This window comes from Polypterus senegalus, chromosome 15 (genome assembly GCF_016835505.1).
Source record: "Polypterus senegalus isolate Bchr_013 chromosome 15, ASM1683550v1, whole genome shotgun sequence".
Classification (NCBI taxonomy): domain Eukaryota; kingdom Metazoa; phylum Chordata; class Cladistia; order Polypteriformes; family Polypteridae; genus Polypterus; species Polypterus senegalus.
This window is the reverse complement of record NC_053168.1, coordinates 8,395,229-8,414,134: the sequence shown is the minus strand read 5'-3', so window position 1 is coordinate 8,414,134 and position 18,906 is coordinate 8,395,229. Positions and strand designations below refer to the sequence as shown.

General features: G+C 42.6%; 1 protein-coding gene across 2 annotated transcripts; it reads left to right on the top strand.

Moving 5' to 3' along the window:
- Positions 1-332: 332 nt before the first annotated feature.
- LOC120515413 (interleukin-17C-like) lies at positions 333-17,760 on the top strand. 2 transcript variants are annotated; one of them, XM_039736380.1, is made up of 3 exons: positions 333-437; positions 14,099-14,322; positions 17,317-17,760. In XM_039736380.1, the coding sequence occupies exons 1-3, from the start codon at positions 354-356 to the stop codon at positions 17,558-17,560; spliced, it is 552 nt and encodes a 183-aa protein (XP_039592314.1). In that variant the 5' UTR covers positions 333-353; the 3' UTR covers positions 17,561-17,760. The 2 variants fall into 2 exon arrangements, with proteins under 2 accessions (XP_039592314.1, XP_039592313.1); XM_039736379.1 differs by lacking the exon at positions 333-437 and adding an exon at positions 11,746-12,723.
- Positions 17,761-18,906: the final 1,146 nt, after the last annotated feature.

Sequence of the window (18,906 nt, the reverse complement as noted above, 5' to 3'; positions counted from 1 at the left end):
GTATCATGATTGGGTATAAAAGTAGCATCCGTTACAAGCTCAGTCTTCGCAAGCAAGGTTGGGTTGTGGCTCAAGCCAACTAACTAACGTTAGAGAACTGTTAGTTCAAATAGAACACTTCTTAATGCAAGATTGCAGATTCAACTGAAATCTACAACACAATAAAGTCTGCAGAGGGTATGCCAGGGTCTGAATACGTTCTGAAGTCACAGTGTGTGGCGCAGGAGTTACTGCTGAGTGAATGTGAATAGTCGTAAAAGAAGGGAAGAGAAGGGCATTGGTGGGTTTTTTTTTTTTTAGTTCCTCCCCTCAGAAAAACCTTCCAGCAAAAACAAAAAAACACGTAAACCCACATGTCTGCGGGTAAGAGAGCTCATTCCCATCCAGCTGATGATCCTGCAGAAATGGCCGGCATGTGGCTCTTAGCTGCGCTTGTGGTGAGAGGCATGAATTTTTTTTAAAATTGCAATTGTTGCTTTATTTTCAAGCAGTGGGAATGTGTTTGAGGTTAAAATTCAGTGAAAAAGTGCCAGACAGCTGAGAGACAAAACACTGTGTGTTTGCTTTCTTTCTTTCTTTCTTTCTTTCTTTCTTTCTTTCTTTCTTTCTTTCTTTCTTTCTTAAACACAAGTACTTGAATGCTTTACATATTTTAATTATTACTTATACAAATAGCAAATTTTCAAAGTGGGTTTATTTACAATGCACGCATAAAGGCAGTGTTAATGTATAGGCTGTTTAAGTTTAGCTATGCTGTAGATCGGTTATTATTATGTTAATAATTCTCATCAAAAGTAAGAATTAAATTTACATAAATTATATCCATTGTGCCTTACATATTATAAGTGCATGAAGATAAGCTGGAAGAAAATCCTTTCAAACATTAAATCCCAGGAAGCGAAATCTTAAATTCTGCTCACACAGGAACGTCCCTTGTTGTTAAACATTCCAGGGAAGGACAAAGCGTTTAAAGTACAACAGTGACAACTAGTGGTGAAAATGAGAAGACAGTCCAGTGACCCAGTTAGGCTTAATACTTCTCTGGCAGTTTGTTCTTAAAAATAACTGAACATCTGGTAGACTTGTGTCGTGTTTATTAAGTGAGACAAATTATTCTTGTGATTAGAATATTATTTTAAGCATTATTTTTTATTCTTTTTTTTTTTTTGGTAACAAAGCCAGAGTTCCTCCACTGGCTGGGGTTCAAAATCATGTTTGATGTTTGTTTTGTCTATTTTTGATCTCCTCAATGGAGTGCTAAATAAAAAATGTTCAGTTATAATGGAAACAAAATGCAGCACTTGTAGGTGCCAGGAAGGAAGGACGGGCGTCTTGGCCAGGATAAAGGCAGGATTCTTGCCCAGCCAGGAGGCCATAACGGATGAACTAAAGGAGTCATACCAGCTGTACTTCAGAACAGGCCATCCACCCACCTGAAGCTGTATCCAGCAGGGGGCGTTAGCTCCTTGGGAATGAATTCTTTTATAATTGCGGCGTGTTACATAACGCAAATCTATATAGATATAATATAAAGCGGTGATACCCCTCCCTTAGTGATACAGCGGTAAGAAATCACATAGGAGAAATAACTTTCTTTAATGACGGCTTACTCTGCATAACAGACGAAGGAAGCCAATGGCAAAACCCAGTTTGGGAGTGGGGGCCCGATGTGTAGAGTCTGCCATTTTCGGCATTGCAGTGGAAGGATTTTCAGGATTGGATGACGTTATCTCCCATCCGTCCGTCGGCTTCAAAGGTATGCCGGGCGATGTTCCAAGGCTTTATACTTTCTTCACATGCAGGCCACCTAGGTGAATCATGCAATTCCAAACAAGCCAAAAGAGGATACAGTTTCATTCTGATTTTGACAGGCAAAAATAGTATACAATGGTCCTCAGTCTGACTGCCCATTTCTCAGCTGTCTGTCAGTCTTATGTTACACTGCTTGTCTAGCAGTTCTATATGGTGAAGCCCTGTGCTAAATCTGGCTGTGCGTCAACTGTGCATGTGAGTAGAAAAAGGCAGATTTATAAGATATATTTACTCAGAGTAAAATATATTTACACAGAGTAAAATTTACACATGTATGCTCAGGCCCGGCCAGTACTTGGATGGGAGACCAACCTGGAAAAACTTGGGTTGCTGCTGGAAGAGGCGTTGGTGAGGCCAGCAGGGGGCGCTTATCCTATGGTCTGAATGTGGACCTCAATGCCTTCCCAGTGCAGTGACAGGGACACTGTGTTGTAAAAATGGTGCCGTCCTTTGGATGAGTAGTAAGCCTGAGGTCCTGACACTCTGTAGTCATAAAAGATTCCAGGGTATCCTTTGTAAAGAGTAGTGGGTATCCCAATATCTTGGCTAAATTCCCCTCTGTGGCCCTAATCATCTCCTGTCTCTAACTGGCTATCTTTCTCAACCCTTCACCACCTAACAGCTAATATGTGGTGAGTGTCCTGGTGCAAAAATGGCTGCTGTCGCATCAGGTGGGTGTTACACATTAGTGGTGGTTAAAGTGCCTCCCCACTCACTGAAGTTCTTTGAGTAGCGAGAAATGCGCTGTATAAATGTAAAGAATTATTATAATTATTTTAATGGGCATGCCGGGAGCAGTTCATTCCCCCAAATGACGACGACCAGGGATTTTGCCCCACCGGGACACCTGGAGAAGGGAAGGACCAGGGGCCTCATGTATAAACGGTGCGTACGCACAGAAATGTTGTGTAAGAACTTTTCCATGTTCAAATCGTGATGTATAAAACCTACACTTGGCGTAAAGCCATGCACTTTTCCACGGTACCTCATGTCTTGTCGTACGCAAGTTCTCCGCTCGGTTTTGCAGACTGGCGGCACCCAGCGTCAAAGCAATGGTACTGTTCCTGTGTGATCACTCATTATTTTCATGACGCGGCTTTATAAATACACTGAAACTAACCGCATATTGTTTATTAGTGTAATGCATCTGAATGTAAGTACAGTGGGATGCAAAGATTTGGGCAACCTTGTTAATAGTCATTATTTTCCTGTATAAATCGTTGGTTGTTACGATAAAAAATGTCCGTTAAATATATCATATAGGAGACACACACAGTGATATTTGAGAAGTGAAATGAAGTTTATTGGATTTACAGAAAGTGTGCAATAATTGTTCAAACAAAATCAGGCAGGTGCATAAATTTGGGCACCGTTGTCATTTTATTGATTCCCAAACTTTTAGAACTAATTATTGGAACTCCAATTGGCTTGGTAAGCTCAGTGACCCCTGACCTACATACACAGGTGAATCCGAGTATTTAAGGGGGTCCATTGTAAGTTTCCCTCCTCCTTTAATTTTCTCTGAAGAGTAGCAACATGGGGGTCACAAAACAACTCTCAAATGACCTGAAGACAAAGCTTGTTCACCATCATGGTTTAGGGGAAGGATACAGAAAGCTGTCCCAGAGTTTGAAGTCTGTTTCCACAGTTAGGAACATATTGAGGAAATGGAAGACCACAGGCTCAGTTCAAGTTAAGGCTCAAGTGGCAGACCAAGAAAGATTTCGGATAGACAGAAGTGACGAATGGTGAGAACAGTCAGAGTCAACCCACAGACCAGCACCAAAGACCTACAACATCATCTTGCAGCAGATGGAGTCACTGTGCATCGTTCAACCATTTGGTGGACTTTACACAAGGAGATGCTGTATGCGAGAGTGATGCAGAGGAAGCACAAACAGAGCCGCTTGAGGTATGCTCAAGCACATTTGGACAAGCCAGCTTCATTTTGGAATAAGGTGCTGTGGACTGATGAAACTAAAATGGAGTTATTTGGGCATAACAAGGGGTTATGCATGGAGGAAAAAGAACACAGCATTCCAAGAAAACACCTGCTACCTACAGTCAAATATGGTGGTGGTTCCATCATGCTGTGGGGCTGTGTGGCCAGTGCAGGGACTGGGAATCTTGTCAAAGTTGAGGGACGCATGGATTCCACTCAGTATCAGCAGATTCTGGAGACCAATGTCCAGGAATCAGTGACAAAGCTGAAGCTGCGCCGGGCTGGATCTTTCAACAAGACAACGACCCGAAACACTGCTCAAAATCCACTAAGGCATTCATGCAGAGGAACAAGTACAACGTTCTGGAATGGCCATCTCAGTCCCCAGACCTGAATAGAATTGAAAATCTGTGGTGTGAGTTAAAGAGAGCTGTCCATGCTCAGAAGCCATCAAACCTGAATGAACTAGAGATGTTTTGTAAAGAGGAATGGTCCAAAATACCTTCAACCACAATCCAGACTCTCATTGGAACCTACAGGAAGCGTTTAGAGGCTGGAATTTCTGCAAAAGGCGGATCTACTAAATATTGATTTCATTTCTTTTTTGTGGTGCCCAAATTTATGCACCTGCCTGATTTTGTTTGAACAATTATTGCACACTTTCTGTAAATCCAATAAACTTCATTTCACTTCTCAAATATCACTGTGTTTGTCTCCTATATGATATATTTAATTGACATTTTTTATCGTAACAACCAACAATTTATACAGGAAAATAATGACTATTAACAAGGTTGCCCAAACTTTTGCATCCCACTGTAACTTGTAACAATATAATGGTCCAGGGAACAGCCATAGTATTCCAAATACCATAACTGCTTTAGCGTTGTTACTCTCACTTCTCCTTCTTCTTCTTCTTCTTTTAGCTGCTCCCGTTAGGAGTTGCCACAGCGGATCATCTTTTTCCATATTACTCTCACTGCACCACTCGGAGTATTTATATCACTGTATCTGAGTGTGAATCACAGCAGCAGCTGATCGGAAAGAGAATTATCGGTATACAGCTTCAAGGACACGCTGTCTCAGCCACGGCAAAACGTTTTAAAGCCTTTCCTGTACGGACCCCGCGGTTCAGAAACAGTTTCATCCCAAGAACTATAAACGCACTCAATCAATTGCACCTTTTAGAACTGTCTGTACTTATAAGTACAATCAACTCACTGTAAACTTGCACTACAGTAATAATATTGCACAACCTGCGCCACTTTATAAAGCGCGTATTTACATATGCTGACGATATCATTTTTAAGGTGAAATGCAGCAAAATATGTTTATTATATTATACAGATAAAACTTTAACTGCATCTAAATAATCTATATTCTTCACTGGGATTGTCGTGAAAGATAGAATAATTAAACATGTACTATGAAGATATTTCAATGTTCTTTAAACGTTTTGAGGAATTGGCGCTCTAAGCTTACAGATGGCTTAACTTCTATTACAGAGCTGATTGTGTGGCGATCGGTTACTTGGAGAAAGAAAAACAAGGACTGCGGGGCGGCTACGCTAATATATATTGAATATAAAACAGAACTGAAAATAACAACACAGCTAAAAATGCAGCGACAAATTCGGCAAAAGTTAAATGCTTGTGTCATGAGCACAAGAAGGCTATGCAGTGTCTGCAACATACGTGGCCATCCACCGTGCATAAGCTACTTTACTGACATTGGCGAGTGAAGGAGCCACCGATTCTTCCTCTGCCCAGTGCCGCCACAAGCCTAGAGCCGCCCCTGAGTACTGCTGCAATAAATTATTTCATTGAAGGTCGCACACAATCACTGCGCCGTGTTCCTATTTTTAATAACGTGCTTTAACGCCTATCATCATGAAAATGATATCACGTATACATCTCAGTATTTTAGTCATTCAGAGAGCTGTAATATCACAAATGTAATGGATTCTGTGTCCAGCTGGAGGAAGAGAGCCAGTTTAAGAAGCAAGTAGTGATTCACACACACAGAGCACATAGAAAATCAAATACAAAACAAAGTATTTAACGTGCTACTTTAATTATGATGTGATTTGAGAAACTGGTTAAATAAGATGAAGTTTATGATGTTCTACTTTAATGACAAAATAAACTACATGATTAAAGTGGAAACTTCGAGATTGAAGTTGACATTTCGTGTTTTTGCCCCACTGTGTGCCTTTTTTTCTCTGTACCCTAATAAGCTTTCATATGACACTCAGACAGTGGGCTACAACTCGCGATTTCACGGCAACTTTGATATGTGACTTCTTTTTTATTTCCGGCACTGTGTGATTTTGTAAACGTGAGCTTTCCAGTTTCTCCAACACGCTATGTCACTCGATCAACTGCCTTTTCTTGTTTATACAACAGTTTAATTAAACAAATAGTCTGTTTTTTCTTTGCCTCCACTTGGTATTCGCTGAAATTCTTATACTGTATTTTCCTCCGTGCTTTTCCCATTGTCTTTTCACAGAAGGCTGAGCTTAAGGGCGATTTATATTCATTTGCATATTCAAAGAGGCGTAATTCTGGGAGGAGTTGGGGCGTTACATAAAGTGCGTGCACGAGCGTTACTTTTCACGCTGATCGGGATTTATGTAGCGGAAGAAAGTGGAAGTTGGAGTACGCACAGATTCCTGCATCTGGATTTTTCTGTGCATAAGCACATTTCGGCTTTTGTGCTTACGCCATGTTATAGTGCGAGTTCTACGCACGCCGTTATACATGAGGACCCAGGAGAGGGGCAATATCTGGGGCACAAGAGGGCAGCATCCCTGGATTGCATCAGGGCCACAGATACGGAGGTGGGAAGCTCCACCCTGTGGGGGTCCATGGCCACTGCCAGGGGGCACCTGGACTGCACTTCTGCCACACCTGGAAGTGCTGCCAGATGTTAATCTGTGCAGTATAAAGTAAGGGTGCTTTCACACCTACAGTATTTGGTGCGCACCAAACGTGTTTGGTCTCTTGGTTCGGTTCATTTGCGTTGATGTGAATGCAATCTCGGTACTTTGGTGCGCACCAAATCAATCGATCCGAGACCTGCCTGAAGGGGTGGTCTCGGACCGCTTTATCCGCTCTACTTTGGTACGGTTCGTCTGGTGTGAAAGCAACCAAACCAAATCTGACGAAATGGTATAGTTTAATGCACTTTGGGTATAAGAGATACGGGGTTGTGGGTAAAATTCTTTTCACTTCCTGTTGACTCCATTAAATTTTTCAAGCTATCGACTCGCCATGAAATCAAACCGCGGAGAAATGTGGAGTGCCGAAGAAATTATGTGCCTCATAGATATATGGTCGGATGAGCATATCCAAAAGCAACTGTCCACGACACATAAAAACAGCTACATTTTATGCGCTGTTCAGTAAGCAGCTAAGGGAGAAAGGCTATCCTCGGACAGTTGAACAATGCCGTATTAAGACGAAAAAACTTCGGGCGAAGTGTATAGAAGTGCGTGATGCACTTAGCAAGACGGGAAGTTCTGGAAAAGAGAAAGACAAGTTTCCCTGGTGCCAATGGGCTTCGCGGTCTATTTTGGTTCGTTTAGAACTCGGCATGTGTGAAAGCAAACTGTACCCACGTCTGTTTACTACATTGTAACATTTTTCTGACTGGTGCGGACTAAAGCAATCGAACTATAGGTGTGAAAGCACCCTAAGCCTCCTCACTCCACTTGGGGAGCCGGAGTAGGCTGGAAGAGGACGGAGCTTGCGAGTGAGGACTGGAGGTGGCAGAGAGTCAAAGAAAGGGCTGAGCATTGTGGCTGGTTGGTGCACTGTGTCGTGCAAGAAAAAAATAAATGTCCGTGTTTGTGGACATTTTGTGTCGTGTCTGTCTGTAGCCGGACTAATCTTTCACAATAGGTTTCAGTGTTCCTCAGGGCTAAACCTAATCAAGATACCCAAAGGATGGTATGGAAATTGGGAGTCCGGAAACGCAGCCCTGTTGGGGGTCGACAGATGAAGCTGCCAGGAGAGGACTACCCTTTCCACACCACCTCAAAGTGCTCCGGGCAACTTGGGCAGGAGGGCAGAAGCAGTTCCCAGGTCAACTTTAAAAGAAAGCCCACCGCCACACTTAGACTTGTCAGAGTCGGGAGGCAGCAGGCAACACTCTTGGAGGTGGAAGGAGAGAATTATAATTTGGTGTATTTTGCAGGTGTTCCAGAGAACGAAGGTGTTTTGTAAAAATAAAAATACTTTATTTGAACCTGGAATTGTGTTGGGTGTTACTGTGTCTGTGGTTTGGGGCTCAGTGGCACCCCTTTGTGGTTACACATATAAGGCTTTAAGTCTTTAGGGTGGCACAAAGCTCGGCCTGTCATCGACTGACACTCCATCTGGTGTCCTTGAACCTTATGGAGCCCCGGCCGGAAGGGGCAGAGTCTGAAGGAGACAACACAATTAGCGATAGCACCCCCTCTCGCCCCAGGGTGGTATTACGTACGGGATCACAGCATCATTCTTTATTTCTGCTCTATGTGTACAAGCTGCCTGCGTTATGTTCCACGTGTTTTGTGGGTGGTCCCTCAAAGTGGTGGGGTCACCTGCCAATCACCACCAGGAATTTCCCTCTGCCCTATAATTCCGGAGGTTCTCCCACAGCTCCTTGTGCTTCATTTTGAATGTGTTAAGGAGGTTGGTGAGTTATTGTGTTTCTTTTTTTTTTTTTCTTTGCTTATGTGTTTACAGGATTTTTGAACCCGTGCTCTGTTTTGGATAAATGTATTGGGACTTTGCGTGTCTTGCATTGCTTTGCTGACATCTCCTTTATACCGTTTGTGATTTTCAGGTGCTTCATAGTGAGACAGAGCATTTTTTGTGAAAATACAAATATTTTATAACTAGCTGTCCCTTGCAGCTCTGCCTGCGTAGTAGTGAAACAGGACAAACTTTAAAAATCAATTCAAAAATTAGAAAAAAAAGTTATAATTTGTATTGAGAAGAATTTATATTGATAGCTTTCGTATCAATGGGCCTCTTGATATACAATATGTTTGGTTTTGCTATCAGGAGTGAGAATGTAGCTGTGATACCTTTGGCAAAAATGTAAAAAGTTGACAAGGTGTCTCTGGCCAAGTGGAAGGTAGGTGCGTTAGAACGTCAAATGCTGCCACTGTATCTGAAAATATTCAGGTGTGATGGGACAGCGTCCCCTACGTGGGGAGAAAAGCATGTGGCCGTGATATCTCTCCCAATGTGGAGCTACCCTCTAAAACACTCGTAGCTCTAATCCCTCTCTAAAAAACGTCAAACATTACTCCTTACCAATTTCTAGATGGTAATGTCTGTTGAACAAACAGGTATCGCTAGCTAAGTGGAGGTAAAGTGCACTCCAACACGTGGCGAGACGTAGAGCGACTCAAACGGAGGCTGGCGAGTGAATGAGAAAGGCCCCGCCCCCCTGCTCTCGGCCCACAGCCACTCTGTTAGATTTGCATAACTACATCGGTACCACAAGCGAACTACGGTACTTAGCACGATGAGAGAAGTCACAAAATCAGCCGGAAAGTTCAAGTAAATTATAGAAAACAACCCAATCTAAATCTGTTAAGTAATTCTCTTGTAAAAAGTGCATAGACATACAGAAAGAACGCGCTTGGTCCCCAGAGGGGACTGGGCGGTCTCTTGGTCTGGAATCCCTACAGATTTAATTTTTTTTCTTCAGCCTCTGGAGTTTTTTTTTTTTGTTTTTTTCTGCCATCGGACTTTACTTATTCTATGTTAATTAATGTTGACTTATTTTTATTTTTTATTGTGTCTTCTATTTTTCTATTCTTCATTTTGTAAAGCACTTTGAGCTACATTTTTTGTATGAAAATGTGCTATATAACAACAACAACATTTATTTCTATAGCACATTTTCATACAAACAGTAGCTCAAAGTGCTTAACATATTAAAGAATAGAAAAATGAAAGACACAATTATAAAACAAAATAAATCAACATTAACATCGAATAAGAGTAAGGTTCAATGGCCAGGGGGGACAGAAAAAACAAAAAAACTCCAGACGACTGGAGAAAAAATAAAATCTGTAGGGATTCCAGACCATGAGACCGCCTGACCAGTCCCCTCTGGGCAATCTACCTAACATAAATGAAACAGTCCTCTTTGGATTTAGGGTTCTCACGGAAGGGCTTGATGATGATGATGGTCACGTAGACTTCTGACTTTTAGTCCATCATTGTTGGAGCATCATGAAGCTTTGAGTAGGTGGTGGTGGCGCAGGCCGGAAAAAGAAACAGAAAAGAGAGTAGGGGTCAGTACCGATTTTAGAGCCACCATGAATAGTTATTTTGAGGAGATTGAACATATAGAGTATCAGGATTAAGTTAAATTACGATTAAAATGAAGTTATAAAAGGCCATGTTAAAGTAATGTGTTTTCAGCAGTGTTTTAAAGTGCTCTACTATGGCGAATTCCTATTGGCAGGCTATTCCAGATTTTAGGTGCATAGCAGCAGAAGGCCGCCTCACCACTTCTTTTAAGTTTTGTTCTTGGAATTCTAAGGAGATACTCATTTGAGGATCTAAGGTTACGATTTGTAATATAAGGTGTCAGACATTCAGATATATAAGATGGGGCGAGATTATTCAAGGCTTTATAAACCATAAGCAGAATTCTGAATGACACAGGTAACCTGTGTAGTGACATTAAAACTGGAGAAATGTGTTCGGATTTTCTTTTCCTAGTTAGGATTCTAGCAGCTGCATTCTGCACTCGTTGCAAACGATTTATATCTTTTTTTGGTGGTCCTGAGAGGAGTGCGTTACAGTAATCTAGTCGACTGAAAACAAACGCGTGAACTAATTTCTCAGCATCTTTCAGTGATATAAGAGGTCTAACTTTACTTATGTTTCTTAAGTGAAAAAATGCTGTCCTAATGATCTGATTAATATGTGATTTAAAATTCAGATTACAGTCAACAATCACCCCTAAGCTTTTTACCTCCGTCTTGACTTTTAATCCTAATGTATCCAGTTTATTTCTAATAACCTCATTGTATCCATTATTGCTGATCACTAAAATTTCAGTTTTCTCTTTATTTAACTTGAGAAAATTACTATTCATCCATTCTGAGATACTAGTCAGACATTCTGTTAGTGAATCAATAGAATCAGGGTCATCAGGTGCTATTGATAAGTAGTAATATAAATAAATGTTGTTGTTGTTGTTATACTACATTTGCTGTAATATTAATGTCACTGTCTCTATGCTCACTGGTATGGATTTATTCACATGTGCATGCTAAGTTTGGCATATAGAGGCTCAGCAGTTAGAATTGCCAACCAAGCATTGGATTAGATAGCCAAAGACAACTGGAGGATTGTATAGTCAGCTTAAACACAGAATAGTATTTCTGTCCTCTGTCAGTACAAAATCTTCTTTCCTTGTGGGGAGAATGAGAACCGGCATGTAAGCACTATGATATTTCTGTATTTTGTGGAGGAGGAGTTCAGCCCTTTCCTGCCCTTGTTTGGAGACAGAGAGGACCAGCAAGTTGAAGAAGAACTGTATAAAAGGCTTGGACAACAGCCAGACCCTTTGAGGCACGAGTCGGCAAAGTTCCGAAAAACCTCCCAGCGTGGGGACGAGAAATGGCAGACTGTGTTTATCCAGATTCCCACCTGGATAAAGTCTGTCATATGCCTCCCGTCTGTAACCGCGTTAACCGTCAGTAAATGTAAGCTAAAGTATATTTTTTCTCATGTGATTCTTGTACTGCCGTAATCACGATGGGAGGGATATCGCCTTTTCTGTTATATTACTATATTGTTTAGTTACTTAATATGCCGCAATTTCAAAAGAACACATTTCCAAGAGAGCTAATGCCTCTTCAGGAAACATTTGGACCACGAAATTTTTAAAACTGTTTCTTAGTGAGCACCTGTGGGCCAAAGGTAACCTACATTCCAAATTTCAAGTCCCAAGTCCTCATGGTTCAGGAGATTTCGTGATGAGTGAGTCAGTGGTATTTGGCTTTTATACTGTATATATAGATTTATGTATTCATTAATGGTTTGTGTTATTTGTCCTGTGATCTATACTGTATGTTTGTTTTTGATGTTTCTGCTTGCACGATACGTGATAGGCTCTATCCACGCTACTACTATCTTTTCATTTAAAAACACAGACATTGGTCTCCGTTTCTGCCTTTTGTCCACACTAAATGGTCTTTTCAACCCCAAAAAAACAAAGATTTCTGAAAACGGATACTATTCGCAAAAGGAGCGTCAGCATTATGCTGTGAGCGGGCGAAAACAGAGTTTCCCGAAAATGATACTCTGATTGCGCTCTGATTGGCTCGTGTTTATTTTCCAGACCTTTCCCTGATTGGTTGCTGCTCATTACAACATCTCATTCACGGATTGGCCACCACTCACTGAATAAAAATCTATTGCAGCATAGTGGACAAGGAAGAGTTGCTTTCCATGGCGTTTGTTGTGCATCTTACCAGAATACATCTTTTTAAATATCTACACATGTGCATAAAAGGCTCATTTGTTTTTGTTTTTTTTTTCCCCAGTTGCTACAATTTTGAGATAAATCCCATAACCCAGTGGTGTTATTACTGTAGTGAAAAATTCAGAGTCCCATGAAAGTCAGCTTGGAAATAACTGGGTTGGCAGCCTCAAATTAACATATATATTACTTAAACGTAATCTTTTCAGTAAGATGGAGAGCATTCCGCAGCAAAATTAATAACAAGGCGCTTATCGAAGAGGACGGGTGTGGAATGTAGCCGAGCTCACAATATTACAAGACGGAAAGAGACAGGAAAGCACAACACGGTGTGAGTGTTGCAGGAGATGGATGGGCATCCCAGAGGGGACGTCACGGGAAAAAGAAAGCAGAAGGACAGTCCACGAATCCTTACCTGGCAGGGAAGCCAGTATGATGGGAAGTCCAAAAGAGACACCAGCATCCAGGTACTAAGTCCCTCCATATGCTAGAGGGCAGTGTTCCTGCTATTTGGGTAACCTTCAGTACCCACAGGGCATCATGGGAATTAGATTTGTGGAACATAGCCCTGTTGGGTTCCGTCGGCATTGCAGGGGGATATGGTCCCTGCTTTGTGGGACACCTGCCTGAGTTGAAAGTGCTTCCTACAGACCATGTCTTAACCCTGGACGTATTGCCTGATCAAAGAAAAAAAGAGCTGCATCGTCAGGAGTCAGGAGGAGGTGGATGAGGCTTGACAAGATGAGTTTGCTTTTTCTAATTTGATGTGTGAAGATAACGTTTATTAATAAAAAGAGACCATATTTAAATCTGTGGTTTGCTTCCCGGGCCCTCCCTGCATGGAGTTTGCATGTTCTCCCTATGTCTGTGTGGGTTTCCTCCCATAGTCCAAAGACATGCAAGTTAGGTGCATTGACGATTCTAAATTGTCCCTAGTGTGTGCTTGGTGTGTGTGTGTGGGTTGGCGCCCTGCCTGGGGTTTGTTTCCTGCCCTGTGTTGGCTGGGATTGGCTCCAGCAGACCCCCGTGACCCTGTAGTTAGGATATAGCAGGTTGGATAATGGATGGATGGATGGATTTAAACCCGTGACAGGTTTGGATGTGATTGTGTCTGGGGTTTGGGGCTCAGTGCGCCGCCTACAGGTTACAGCGGTAAAGTGAGGATATAGAAACAATCACGCACGCACACACACATTCATTTATTTTAACTATTGAGTTTGTTTTACAGATGTTATTTGGTATAAGAGGCGCTCCGATCGCTGTGGTCTGCGTATCCTCTCACAAAAGCGTCACTTTAACATTTAATGACAAGATGACTGTCGCCTGTTCTGAAGGATGCTACTTTCAGCTGTAATCAGCGCGTGACACGGGGGCAATTCGCTGCGGCTCCTTAAAGAGTTTCTTTCTTTTTCTACGCTGTGAACTAACGCGTTACGAGTCCCGCATGCGCTGGTACACGGGGACCCGATTTTCATGGGGCTTTAAGCTTTTCACTACACCGTCTCATCACAGAGCCTGCCCGCCTGCGTATGGACAGGGGAATCCTCTCGATCCTTTCAGAAGGGAAATTACTGCAGGCTGAGGTGAAATGGGCGTGTCATATGGGCGTGGTCAGTCCATTTTCCTCTGTGCTGCAGCAATATCTGCCTGGACGATGCAGAAACTTCAGTGCGCACGGAGATCGTTTCCGTTTAGAAATTGTTCTGTAGTAGTATAGTCGTAGCCTTGGGACTGAGAAAGTTTCTAATCTAATTTAATCGAACTCAAGAACGAATAGATCAGGTCATTCACACAGCGTAAACGATAACCCGCGGTGGTTAACTGTTTTTCTTTTCTAAACAGATAACGTTGATCTTGTTGGCTGAGACAAATGAGTTGACTTCAGAGGAAGAGATGTCAGAATGTAGAAATGAGATCCCTGCGGAAATGCTGGGAAAAAGGATGAAAGTACAGAAGAGGTTCATGAGGCACATCGCACTGTCAGATCGGACTTGTCCAAAGTGGTCTCCAAGCATGCTAGCCAGCTCCAATATTGAGAATCGTTCACTTTCACCATGGGGATACAGGTAATGGATATGTGTTTTTAGGCACTCCTAGGCAAGGGGGGTTGACATCAGGGGGGCACTCCAGGAAAGACGTAAAGTGAAACAAGGCAAAATGAGATTTATTGAAGCAAAGTACACTGTAAATAAATGTGGCAATAACGTAACAGATAACAGAGCCGCCAGTCAATCAGTTGTCCAAAAACTGGCAGAAGCCTATACCAGGTGTGTTTCTGTAAAATGAATGCAATTATAATTCTATCATCCTTCTTCTTTCTGCTGCTTCAATTGGGGGTTACCACAGAGGATCATCTTGTTCCATATCTTCCTGTCCTCGTCATCTTGCTCTGTCACACCCGTCCCCTGCATGTCCTCTCTCAGCACATCCATAAACCTTCTCTTAGGCCTTCCTCTTTTCCTCTTGCCAGGCAGTCAATTCTTAATATCCTTTTCCCAATATACCCAGCATCTCTCCTCTGCACATGTCTAAACCAACACAGTCCAGAGAGGTGGAAAAGGAGGAGCACAGCCAGAGCCTACAAAATGACCTCCAGCTGTTTACTGCTGTGCATGTTTCTGAGCAAATTGCCACAGACTCCATGAGGGTGGCATGAGAGCCTGATGCCCTCTAGTGGGACCTGCGCTCATTACTGTGCAGCCTGATTGGCATTCGCCAGAGAATATCACAATTGACGGCTCTGCCATTGGTGCCCCATTCTCTTCACAGATGACGGGTTCACACTGAGCACATGTGAACATTATGCAACCTGTAGCATCATCCAGCAGGACTGGTTTGGCGGTGTGTCGGTGATGGTCTGGGGAGGCATAACTTTGGAGGGTCACACAGACCTCCACGTGCTAGGCAACGATACCCTGGCTGCTTGTAGGTACTGGGATGAACTCCTCAGAGCCACTGTCAGGTCTGATGCTGGTGCAGTGGGCCCTGGGTTCCTACTGGTGCAGGACAATGCCCGGCCTTGTGTGGCCACAATGTGTAGGCAGTTCCTGGATGACGAAAGCATCGATGCCACTGACAGGTCCACATATTCCTCAGACCTGAATCTAATTGAGAACCTCTGGGACGTTATGTGTTGCTGCATCTGATGCCACCAAGTATCCCTACAGGCTGTCCAGGAGCTCCCTGATGCCCTAATCCAGGTCTGGGAGGAGATCCCCCAGGACTCCATCCACCATCTCTTCAGGAGCATGCCCAGACGTGGTTGGGGGCTGTAAACACTAGTGAGTCACATTAAGAGTTGCCGTCATGAAGTTCACAGAAGTTGGATCAGCCAGGGATTTCAGTTTTTGATTCAGATTTTCGGTGTGAATTTGAATGAGCCCTCGATGGGTTGCTGATTTTGGTTTCCATTGACTGTTAGCACATCATTTTGTTCTCAATGAATTCCACAATATTCCGCAGTAAAGATTGTCCATTTGAGTATTTTGTTCATTGAAATCTGACGTGTGATTTAAGTGTTCCCTTTTTTTTTTTTGAGCATGTACATATGTAAAACAGAACGTCTGTCTGCATGTTGCCTACGAAATCCTAAACCCTTTGAACAAAAAGGACCAAATTTGGGTAGTTGCTCACTAGGACCAGGCGGACATGATAGATTACTTTGGAGCCCAAAATTTTCCCTTTGTTTTGTTTTGCTTTTTTTTTTTTCTGTGTGCTAGACTTTGCACACCAGTGCCACCTACTGGCTCAGAGCATGTATTACAATCCTACACCCTCTGACAGATCTGGATCAAATTTTGCTCTGTGGGGCCATACGGACAATTAATTTGGACCACTCAAGGACATTCACAAAGTTGTCCCTAATCCACTCCTGTGTTGTTTTTTCTTGGTCCTGTTGGAAAGTTAACCTTCAACCCCGTCTGAAGACCAGAGGCCTTTGAACCATTTTTCATTAAGGATATTTCTATACTTTGCTCTGTCCAGCTTTCTCTCAACCCCATCTAGCCACCCAACCCCTGATGTTACCACCACCCTGCTCCACTATTGGAATGGCATTGCACAGGTGATGAGTGTTGCCCGGTTTCCTCCAGACATGATGCTAGTCTTGGTTTCATCAGACCAGGGTATCTTGTTTCTCATGGTCTGAGGGTCTTTAAGGGGTCTTTTTGCAAGAACCATGTGGATTTCCATGTGTCTTTTACTGAAGAGATACCTCTTTCAGGCCAGTCTGTCATAAAGCCCAGATTGGTGGAGTCTTGCCAGTTGGTGGTTGTCCTACTGGAAGTTTCTGCCATCTCCACATAGGTTGCCTGGAGCTCAGCCAGGTTGACCATTGTGTCTTTGGTCACCTCTCTTATGAAGGCCCTTGCTGAGTTTGGCTGGGCAACCAGCCCAGTCGTGATTATTCCAGATTTTTTTCCATTTAATAATTATAAAGAAAACTGTTCTCTCAGGATCCTTCAGCGCTACCGACATATTTTGTAGCCATCCCCAGATCTTTGCCCATCTCTAAGCTCTGCGGGTAATTCTGTCAACCTCATAGCTTGGACTTTGTCATCTGTGGGACCCTCTATAGACTGGTGGGCGCCTTTCCTAAACAGTTCGACCCACTGAATCAAAGTGCGGAAACATCTTAACGAAGATCAACAGAATGGGATGCGCCTGAGCTCCAGGTCAAGTGTCATAGCAAAAGCTCTGAATATTTGTGTCCATTTGGGTATTTCAGCTTTTTATTTATAATTCATTTGCAAAAATTTCTTGAATCCTATTCTCACTTTCTCATTCTGGGGTATTAAGAGTTGCTTAATGAAGGAAAAAAATGAATTGAAATGATGTTAGCATAAGGCTGCAGAACAACAGAAACAAGAACAAGAAAGGCATCTGCAGACTTTTCCGCTGCATGTATGAAGTCATTTTTAATATTCATTTCCTAATTTTAAAAGAGGATCGAGTCATCCTTTAGGACCCACTGGTATGAAAAACGGCAAACACATTCTTGACAGTAAAGTGCAAATGTTTTATGATCTCTTTAGAGTAACCATTGGTGTTATTACTTTTAGGATAAACAGACAAGCGGGACGCTTTCCTGAAACTATCATGGAAGCCCACTGCCTGTGCCCCGGATGTCTTGATCTGAAAAGGCAGACGTTTACCATGGACTACGTGTCAGTCCCCATCACCAGGAAGGAGAGTGTCTACTACATCGAACAATGCAAAAACGGCAAGTTCAGATATAACCAAGCCTGGATTGAAGTGGCAGTGGGCTGCACGTGTGCGGCCCCCAGGACGGTCAGCAGTTCATGAACTCAGCACACCGTCGTATCTTTACTGTCGTTCACCACAATGCCACACTGCGGTACCAGGACACACCTGTCCCACCGTGGCAGTGCTGGGCATCTTTATGCTGCGAGATGCATGAGCTACTCGGAATCTACTCGCTCATATATCCAGGCTCATTATTTTCTTTTTAATTTAGTCGAGTAAAACTGAAAATTGCACAACTGAACGTGTCCCTTCTTTGCTCCTGTCAGGAGTCAGTTAAGTGAGTTTATTCAGTGGCTGTGGGAGTGAAACTCAAGAGGTGGGACACCCTGTATACGTATAATGCAACGCTGACGGCCTCACTCACTCATCACACTCTCACTGACTCACTGATTGACTCATCACACATATACTCACACACTCACTCACAATCGCACTGACTGATTGACTCACTCACTCACAAACTCACTCACTCAATTACACTCTCACTCACTCAACCATTTACTTACACTCTCACTGACTGATTCACACATTCACTCATCACACTCTCACTGATTCAATCACTGACACACTCATCACACATATACTCACTCACCAACTCACACTCTCACTCACTCAACCATACTGATTCACACACTCACACATTCACTCACACTCTTATTGACTCACTCGAATACACTCTGACTGACTCACTGATTCAATCACTGACACACTTATCACACATATACTCACACTCTCACTCACTCACTCTCTTGTTTACTCACAATCTCACTGAATGATTGACTCACTTACAAACTCACACACTCATTCACTCAATTACACTCTCACCGACTCACTGATTCAATCACTGTCACACTTATCACACTCATTCAATCACTCTCTTACTCACTCACTAAATTACACTCTCACTGATTCTTTCACTGACACATTTATTCACACACTCACTCATTCATTAACTCACTCATTCACTCATCATATTCTCACTGACTCACTGATTCAATCATCGACACACTTATCACACACAAACTTACTCACTCACTCACACTCTCATTGACTCACTCACTCATTCAAATCTCACTCACACATTAACCCAGTCACTCCCTTTTTCACTTAATTACACTCTCGCTGATTCTTTCACTGACTCATTTACTCTCACTCACTCACTGACTCTCTCACTCACCTGCTAACTCACTCTTTCCCATTTAACTGAAAAGCTGAAATTTCTCATTCTCAGGATGGTACGCCCAGGTCAGTAGGTGTCCACTAAGAAAGGACTTTTGCATATATCCGTATTTAAGAGTAAATAAAACCCCCTACAGTAGAAAAAAATAAATACTCCAAATTCTCAACAATGCCTTGATGGAGTTGATTGAAATTTACTGACATTA